Raw genomic sequence first — 10,122 nt, 5'->3', positions numbered from 1 at the left:
AAATCAATAATGGCCTACTAAATTTTTATGGAGTGGTAATAGTTATATTTAATCTTCCACTTTCTACTTCAAATGATATTTTTTAATCATATGTTATCAAAATTAGATTTCGCAACAAAATGTGGGTTCTAGTTAGTTTAACTAGTAAAGTTTTTAATGGTTAAATAAGAAATTTGTGGTTCAATCACAGCCTATACCAAAAACTGATTGGTGTCTTGGTCTGATAATAATACACTATCGTCAGGAGCAAACGGCATAGGTTGAATCTTTCTATATAAAAAAAAAAAGAGATAATTACACATAACCCACCTGTGGTTAGGGCGAAAATCACTTTGCCTACCCGTGGTTTGAAAAGTATCACTTAACCCACCTGTGGTATGTTTCCGTCAATCTCCGTAACCCACCTCAAGCCCAGTCGTTACAAAAACACCTCTTAACACCAAAACACAACATAACGCGAATCAAAACACCTAAAACTCAGAAACTTTTCAAGAGAGAGACTTGTGGTGAGATCAACGTGTTCTTTGTAGTTTTTATATCTCTTTTTCAGCCTGTCCTGGCCCGGTGGTTTCATCTCATCACAATGGTTCTGGCTCTCCATAAGTGGTTACAAATTTTCTCACCATTAATGAGTTGTGGCTCTCCATTTGGTGGTTTTGTGTCACCATTTGTGGGTTTTGTTGGTTTTTGCATTTGGGTGTGCTTTATTTTTTTTGGCAGAAATCACGATGGCCAGTGGTTATGGGTTCACAATAGAGAGAAAAGAAAGATAGAAGTTTTCCCCATTGCCTCCCTCAACCCTTTGGCTAACTCCTCGAATTTAAAAAAAAAAGATTGGAAACCAAAAAGCATAACATAAACTACATTTGGGAACCATTAACAACATAAACTGCTGCCAGCACCACCATCACCACCACCACTACCTTCACCTCTCCCACCAGAACCTCCATAGCCACCCGACCCACCATTTGAAACTGTAGAAACTAGAAAATGATCAAAACCCAGTTGCCCAAAACCCAGATACCACTATTTGATTTTGTTTCTCTTGCATTTTTGCTTTATTTTTTGTTTTGGGAGGAGAGAGACATAAAGTTTGAGCCACCGTGACGACATGAAACCACCGGGCCGGGAAAGGCTAAAAAAGAGATCTAAAAACCACGAAGAACACATTGATCTCACCACAAGTCTCTCTCTTGAAAAGTTTCTGAGTTTTGGGTATTTTGATTCGCGTTATGTTGTGTTTTGGTGTTAAGAGGTGTTTTTGTAACGGCTGGGCTTGAGGTGGGTTATGGAGATTGACGGAAACATACCACAGGTGGGTTAAGTGATACTTTTCAAACCACGGGTAGGCAAAGTGATTTTCGCCCTAACCACAGGTGGGTTATGTGTAATTATCCCAAAAAAAAAAAGATTTTACAACAAAATAGGAGGTGATCAATATTCTAGCAAACACATTAATTTATTTATACATTAAAAGGAAAATTATAGTGAAATGTATTGCAAAAATAATCATAGATGATTTCAGAAAATGAGTATCAAGTTTCGATTTTTTTAAAAAATTTTTTATTAGTGTTCCATTTTTTTTTTTTTTTTTTTATAACTAGAGAGTTCCATTTTGATATATCATAAATGATTAAGTTGAATTATATTAAGTACATTTATATGCAAAAAAAAAAAAAAAAAAAAAAAAGTGTACCTTTTCACGCATTAATATATTTATTTTTTTTATATAATGATAACAAAATTCGGTTCATTTTTTGCCATACAAAGACATTCATGATTTTTTTCCATGAATGAACTGGAATATCTAATCATCATTTGCAGCAAACACGAGATCATTATTTCATGCATGCAATATAATTAATTAAAAAAAAAAAATTAGAACTTGAATGGTAAAGTCACATTGCTTCAAATAGTTTGATAAATTGAGTGCTTCATACACAGATTCACGATCTCTACTAGAGATCATTATTCATTAAAATACATATTTGCAAATACAAAGATAACAAACTTTGCCACACTTCGACATCCCAATAAGGAAGCATTTATTCTTATGAGATAATTATTGGTGGTAGTGGTACAGATAATTTAGGTGTGGAGGAGATTTTGGTGGTGGCGGTGGTGATGATTTTGGTGGTGGTGGTGGATATTTTGGTGGTGGTGATGATTTTGGTGGTGGAGGTGATGGAGATGGTGGTGGTGGTGGTGGAGATTTTGGTGGTGGAGGTGATGGAGATGGAGGTGGTGGAGATGATTTTGGTGGTGGAGATGGTTGGTGGTGGTGGTGGGGTGAGATTTTGTGGTGGAGGTGTGATGGAGATGGAGGTGGTGGAGGGATAGCGAGGGAGTTGCGCGGGGTAGTGATGATTTTTGGTGGTGAGGTGATGGAGATTTTGGTGGTGGTGGTGGTGGAGTTTGGTGAGGTGATGGAGATGGTGGTTAGTGGTGGTGTGGTGGAGATTGTGGGCGGTGTATGATTTTGGTGTGGAGGTGATGGAGATGTGGTGGGATTTTGTTGTGGTGGTGGTGGAGATTTTGGGGGTGGTGGGATGGAGGTGGTGGGGGGATAGAAGGGATGTGGAGGTGGTTGATGGATTTTGGTGGTGGAGGTGGTGAGAGTGTGTGAGGTGGATGGAGATGGAGGTGGTGGAGGGGATAGTGAGGGAGTGGTGGCGGTTGGTGATGATTTTGGTGGTGGAGGTGATGGAGATGGTGACGGTGGTGATGATTTTGGTGGTGGAGGAGATGGAGATGGTAGTGTTGGTGGTGGTGGAGATTTTGGTGGTGGAGGGGATAGTGAGGGAGTTCGTGGCGGTGGTGATGATTTTGGTGGTGGAGGTGATGGAGATTTTGGTGTTGGTGGTGGTGGAGATTTTGGTGGGGGTGGGGGTGGGGGTAGGGATGGTGGAGATTTTGGTTGTGGTGGTTGTGGAGATTTAGGCGGCGGTGGTGGTGGTGGTGAAGATTTTGGTGGAGGTATTGGAAATTTTGGCAATGGAGGTAGTGGAAATTTTGGCAGTGGAGGTAGTGGAAATTTTAGTGGTGGTAGTGTTTTAAAAACTTCAGGCGGTGGCGATGTGTGATAGCTTTGGGGGTGGGGTTCTTGGTCGTGAGATGGAGGTGGCAAATGATTGTGGGGCTGGTGGTCTTCATGTTGGGCCAATGGTTGCAAACCAAAGAAGTAAAACTTATCAGCTACCACATTAGTGGCTACGAGGCAAAACACTATAGCATAAATCACCTGAGGCCAATGCCTCAAGCATCCAAGAGTACCCATTTCCAATAATTCAACTCTAATTACTAAAAAATTACTCTTTAAGCTTGCATTGTAATGAAGGGAGCTAGTCTTTTATATTCTGAAACCCTTACAATGACATCTTTATTTTAAACCTTTAAAATAGGTTGTATTAATGCTTTAAATTCTATTAAAAATCTCTTACTAATTTTGTACCTTCCTATGTATCATAGTTAGGTAGTTAAATTTATACAAAAGTTTATAGGGAGAAAATGGGCATTTTCCCCTTTCGCCAAAAAATTTCAGCAGAATGCCCCATATCTAAAACTATTTATGGAAATGGCCCTGTTTTGAAACTCAATTTTCTAAAAATCGAGTTTCAATTTAAAATTCAATTTTTGGACAATTGAGTTATAGCAAACTGAAAATTTAAAAAAAAATATATATATATATATATATATATTTATATATATTTGGAACTCAAGTTCCTTGAAAAAATTCAAGTGGAACTCGAGTTCCATGAACCCGAGTACTTTACATCGAATTCGAGTTTCAAAAATAAAAATTCTAAGTCCACGTTCGGTATAACTCGATGTTCCAAAAATCAAGTTTTACATTTGAAACTAGATTTTTTGAAAATCGAGTTTCAATACAGGGGCATTTCCCTAATTAGTTTCTAACATGGAGCATTTTGTTGGAAATTTTGTGAGAAAGGGGTAAAAGCCCATTTTGGCCAAGGTTATAGACATTCCGCATTAGGCATATCCCTTTTACAATGTTATGGGGTGTCCCATTAGTTATGTTTGTATCACATACAACAAGTCATCATGCAAATGTTTGAAATTTTTTGTTACATGCTCTGTTGTGCCACTTTTACAAGATTAAAGGTTGTCCACCAAGTCATGATTGCATCACATACATTACATGGCATCACACAAAGTATCCATCTATGCAAGGTTATGATATTGTAGCTCGTAAGCACCGCCGTTCCCTTTTTTGAAGGTTACCCATTTCACTAGTTCATGGAGTTAGGTAGACAATAAGTACAATTGCATCATATCTAGTACATTACACAATATATCCATATACCATTTATAGAAGGGTGTCAAATTCTCTTGTTGACATGTAGCATTTGTTGTGCCCTTTTTACAAGGTCATGGGGTGTACCCTTACAATGATATCTTTATTTTAAACCTTTAAAATAGGTTGTATTAATGCTTTAAATTCTATTAAAAATCTCATACTAATTTTGTACTTTCCTATGTAACATAGTTGGGTAGTTAAATTTATACAAAAGGTTATAGGGAGAAAATGGGCATTTGTCCCTTTCGCCAAAAATTTTCAGCAAAATGTCCTATATCTGAAACTTTTTAAGGAAATGCCCCTGTTTTGAAACTCGATTTTCTAAAAATCAAGTTTCAATTTAAAACTTGATTTTTGGACAATCGAGTTATAGCAAACTAAAAATTGAAAAAAAAATAAAATATATATGGAACTTAAGTTCCTTTAAAAAATTCAAGTGGAACTCGAGTTCCATGAACTCGAGTACTTTACATGGAATTTGAGTCTCAAAAAAAAAAAAATTCTAAGTCCACATTCGGTATAACTCAATGTTCCAAACATTGAGTTTTACATTTGAAACTAGATTTTTAGAAAATCAAGTTTCAAAACAGGGGCATTTCCGTAATTAGCTTCAGCCATGGGGCATTTTTTTGGAAATTTTGTGAGAAAGGGGTAAAAGCCCATTTTGGCCTAGTTATAGACATTCCGCATTAGGCATATCCCTTTTACAATGTTATGGGGTGTCCCATTAGTTATGTTTGTATCACATACAACAAGTCATCATGCAATGTTTGAACTTTTTTGTTACAAGCTCTGTTGTGCCACTTTTACAAGATCAAAGGTTGTCCACCAAGTCATGATTGCATCACATACATTACATGGCATCACACAAAGTATCCATCTGTGCAAGGTTATGATATTGTTGCTCGTAAGCACCACCGTTCCCTTTTTTGAAGGTTACCCATTTCACTAGTTCATGGAGTTAGGTAGAACATTAAGTACAATTGCATAATATCTAGTACATTACACAATATATCCATATACCATATACAGAAGGGTGTCAAATTCTCTTGTAGACTTGTAGCATTTGTTGTGCCCTTTTTACAAGGTCATGGGGTGTTACATTAATTATGATTCATCGCAATACAATACATAACGCAATCTACCTATATTAGAGCACTCACAACAGTGAAGTTAAATGGCTATATAGCTATTTTAGCTTCACCAAAATACAAAAATGGCTAGCTTCACCAAAATACAAAAATGGCTCTACAGCTGTGGAGGTATAGCTAAAAATTTTGGCTTCAGAGCTACAGTACGCAGCTATTTTTAGCTGCGTACTTTAGCTTTAAGCTAAAAAAAGAATATATATATATATATATATTACACTTCTCTCTCTTCTCTCATTAAACAATCATTTCCTATTTTCTTTCTCTCTCTCTCTCTCTCTCTCTCTCTCTCTCTTCTCTTCTTTCTTCTTTCTTGCTCAATTTTTTTTTTTACTCTAGCTCGCCGGTCAACTCCCTCATCCCTCGTCGCTAATCTGTTCCACCGACCAACCCCAAGCCCCATCGCCGATCTTTCTCTCTGTCATTTTCTCTCTCTAGATCGAGTCCAAGCTCAAATGATCTAATGATTTTCGGTTTTAATTGATCTAGTGGGTTTGGTTGTGACTGCGCAACAATAGGGGGTTAGCCATGGTGGGTTAACCCTCTCTTTCTCTTTGTCTTTCTCTCTCTAGCCCTCTCTCTAGATTGAATCCAAGCTTTATTGATCTAATGATTTTCGGTTTTCGCTGGGTTTTGGTTGATATGGTGGGTTTAGGTTGTGATTTGGTTTTGGGTTTGTAATTGGGTTTTGATTTGGGTTGAGGCTGTGGGTGGTGATGGCAATGGCAGAGGGTGTGGGCGGTGGTGGCTAGTGGCAATGAGTGTGGGCAGTGGTGGTGGGTTTCGTTTTTGCAGTGGTTTTTTTATGGTGGGTTTCTATTGGTGGGTGGTGGCTTGTGTTTGTGATTGGTGATTTTTTATTTTGTTTGTGATTGGTGATTTTGTTTGGTCTGGGTTGAGGGAAAAGATTAAGGATTTTGGTTGGTGGTTGGTGGTTTTTTCTTTCCTATTGTGGACTGGTGGTGGTGGGGGATGATGTTTATGCTGTGCTGGTGTTTTTTTTTTTTTTTTTTGTGGATGTTATTTTTATTATTTTAATGAGTTATTTGTATTATTTTAATCAAATAGCTAAAAGTATAGCTCAATTTTTATGGGGTGTGAAGAGATAAAACAGATAAAGTGACTTTTGTAGGTGCCAAATAGCTATATTTTTTGCTCCGCTGTTGTGGATGCTCTTATGGGTCATTCTAATATACTAATAGTAATAATTGTATATTTGTATAAATGCCTAGATAAGATACCAATACCATATGTGGGTTCCAGTTAGCTCAATTGGTAAAGTATTTGATGTTTGAATAAGAGATCTAAGGTTCAATCCCCGCCTACACCAAAAACTAATTGGTGTCTTGGTCTGATGATAAAAAGTATCATCAAAAATAGACGTCATAGGTTGAAACTCTTTCAAAAAAGAGTGTGCAATACCATATAACCTTTTTACAATACAAGGTGATGAGGCTTGCTTAAGGCACACAAATTTATGAGAGGTACACTATGGAATCTATATGCATTCCTGAATATTACAAAAATTCATTCTATAGAGATGTGTATCCGGCTTGTCATACATGGATCAATCATATCTAGCATGCATTTGCGTGCAAATTATTTTGCATTTGCGTTTTTGGCTGGGTCCTATGGCACTGTTCAAGACCCAGACAAAAATGCGCATAACCATGCATTTTTGGGTCCCACGACACTATTCACATTTTAAAAATTATTTTACTTCAGTGTTTTCAGCAATAAGTTTTTTGTTTTCAGCAAAATAAGCGATATCCAAACAAACCCCTAAAATATTGGATGAATCATCACCTCCGCAACTCCACTTCATATGACACGAGTGTTATGATAAGTTTTGATACATATGAAAAGATTATGTACCCGTTTGGATTCAAATGATTTTGGCGTTTGCGTTTCTGTTCTGCGTTTTTCTCTTCTTCTTCTTTTTTTCTTTTTTTTTTTTGTTTAGCCCGCAATAGTTGACTTTTCCACGGTGAACAGTGCATCCGTGCACTATTCACAGACCCACAAATTCCACTTTTCAACAACTTATTTATTAAAAATAGGTCCCACGGCACTATTCACACATTTAAAAATTATTTTGCTACAGTGTTTTCAGTTTCAGTTTCAGTTTTCAGTTTCAGCAAAAATAAACTCAATCCAAACAAACCCTATATATTTCTTTTTATTTCAAATTGTAGCAATAAACAATATTGTTGACTCTCTTTTTTTGTTTATACAAGATAGAAATTCTACTTTGACCTAATCTAAATGAATATGTGTGTAAAGCTCCCTCTTGGAGACTTGAACACCAACCATTACCCCCCATACCCTACAAACACTTATACTTGTGGAGTGACTATCGTGCCAAGGGTGCACGGTGGTGGCTCTCTCTTAAATATACATCATTTGTGAGTATATATATATATATATATTTATATATAAAGTCTAAGATCCAACCATTTCTTTCTTTTTCACTAAATAAAATAAGCTCAATTAAGAAATAAACGAAATTTAAGTTATTCCACAATATAAAAATAATAAAGGAAGGGTAAGACAAAGGTAGAATTATTTGTCCCATCAAAACATTTATGGAAAAAGTTTAACTATAAAATTAGTTGTAGCCTACAACCTTGCTTAATATCTTTTTATTGGAGGTGAATTTTGACAAAGCCACTATTGGATTACATCTTCTTCTTATATCCTCTATGCTTGCAAAATTTCTAAAAAATTAAAAACCAATAGCTATGTCATTAAAAAATTGTTTAAATTGCAAGTTTTTGTAGTTTAAAATTATGCATAAAATATAATATTATAGATCATATAATAAATAATATCCAATTGTCACAAAATTTGACATATATATTAAGAGCGTAAAGAACATGCAATTCAGTGGTTTGATTGGAGGTGAATTTTGACAAAGCCACTATTGGATTACATCTTCTTCTTATATCCTCTATGCTTGCAAAATTTCTAAAAAATTAAATATCAATAGCTATGTCATTAAAAAATTGTTTAAATTGCAAGTTTTTATAGTTTAAAATTATGCATAAAATATAATATTATAGATCATATAATAAATAATATCCGATTGTCACAAAATTTGACATATATATTAAGAGCGTAAAGAACATGCAATTCAATGGTTTGATTTTCAAAATATGTAGTAATGTTAATGATATTGAGTAAGGTTGTAACCTTAGGCTACAACCAATTTTGTAGCTAAACTTTTTGTCCAACATTTATTTGATTGTGAATTAAAATCGAGAAAAACCAAATTTAGGCCAAAAATCCAACCTGGTGCACCGATCAAGGCCAATGATTCAAATTGGTGAAAATTGGCCAAATTAGGCCTAACCCATAAGTTTTATTTCAAAGTACAAGGTTTGATTAGATTTGAGCCCCCAACCGAAGTGACTGTTTTAACAATGCGTAGATATTTCAAGTTCCTTTTAAACAATTTTCACAACTTGCAACTCGATTTTTTTGCCCAAGTGTTGGAAATTTTGAAATAGGCCAATGTTTGGACAAACACAATTGAATTATCGTGAATAAGGTATATCTTTTGAAAGCTCGTGACAAGTTTCATTTCAAGGGGCCACAGGTGGGAAAAATCCAAGGAATGAGCCCAAAAATAATGGAAACAAGTAAACTTTAAAACATGTGTGGTAGCAACGTTATCACACTCATAACTCCCCAAAAACAAAAGCCTTGGTTTTTGTTATTTTTTTCAAAATAATCTAGGTGAAAAGTTCTACAACTTGGTTTAATTTGACCCTTTCCAAATAATCTCTAAATCCTCGAGTAAAATCGAGTGTAAAGCGACAATTAGAATTGGTAACTGAGTAACGCATTTGAGGTACCAACTTTGCGCATGATTCTTGATCACATGTACAAACAAGCTCTACAACTTCATACATCACTTCCTCGTTGAATCAGCACGTATCCCCATATTTCAGGGAAAAAAAGTACATTAAGAGGAATCAAATGTGCAAAGTTATACTGGAATAAACATACCACCACGCACAATTGGCGCGATAGTCACTCAATAAGTATAAGTGCTTGTAAGGATTGGGGGGACAAGAGCTGGGATTCAAGTCTTCAGAAGGAAACTTCACACACATATACACTTAAATTAGGCTAGAGTAGAATTTCTATCTTATAAGGAAAAAAAAAAAAAAAACAAACAAACAAACAAACAAACAAATTGAAACAAGCATTAAATGTATAAATTTCCAAATTCTTTGCGAGAAGCCCAACTTATGGGGGCCATAACTTTTGATTTGGAAATTTGGTTTATGCAAATTTGGTGTTATTGTAAAGATAATTTCATAACATTTGTAATAATACCAAATTTTAGAAAATATATATCATAAAAAATCTGCAAAGACATGGGCAAAATAGGAAAGTGCTGAAAATCATTACAAAAAAAAGAATAAAAAAGCGTGGGAATTTGGCATATGATCATCATGGAAGCCCTAATGCACATTAGCGGTGACAATTTCAGTTTTCAATTCAGGTTTTGGGCATTTGACGAATTGACGATTTTTTGGCCCAGTTAGGTTTGGACCCTTCAAGATAGTCCGTAAAATAGTTAAAGCCTCAACCCTTTTTTTTTTTTTTTTTTTGTTGTCCTTTCAATTGATAGTGATGAAAAATGGG

At 35.5% G+C, this 10,122-nt stretch overlaps 1 protein-coding gene across 1 annotated transcript; it reads right to left on the bottom strand.

The window, feature by feature from the left end:
* Positions 1-876: 876 nt before the first annotated feature.
* Positions 877-3,336, bottom strand: LOC115994219 (extensin-like). Its single transcript, XM_031118283.1, has 2 exons — positions 2,353-3,336; positions 877-983 (listed from the first exon to the last, which is right to left on the bottom strand). The coding sequence occupies exons 1-2, from the start codon at positions 3,275-3,277 to the stop codon at positions 877-879; spliced, it is 1,032 nt and encodes a 343-aa protein (XP_030974143.1). The 5' UTR covers positions 3,278-3,336.
* Positions 3,337-10,122: the final 6,786 nt, after the last annotated feature.

Source organism: Quercus lobata, chromosome 1, assembly GCF_001633185.2.
Source record: "Quercus lobata isolate SW786 chromosome 1, ValleyOak3.0 Primary Assembly, whole genome shotgun sequence".
NCBI lineage: Eukaryota > Viridiplantae > Streptophyta > Magnoliopsida > Fagales > Fagaceae > Quercus > Quercus lobata.
Note: the sequence above shows the minus strand (reverse complement) of the source record. Positions and strands in the feature narration are given on the sequence as shown.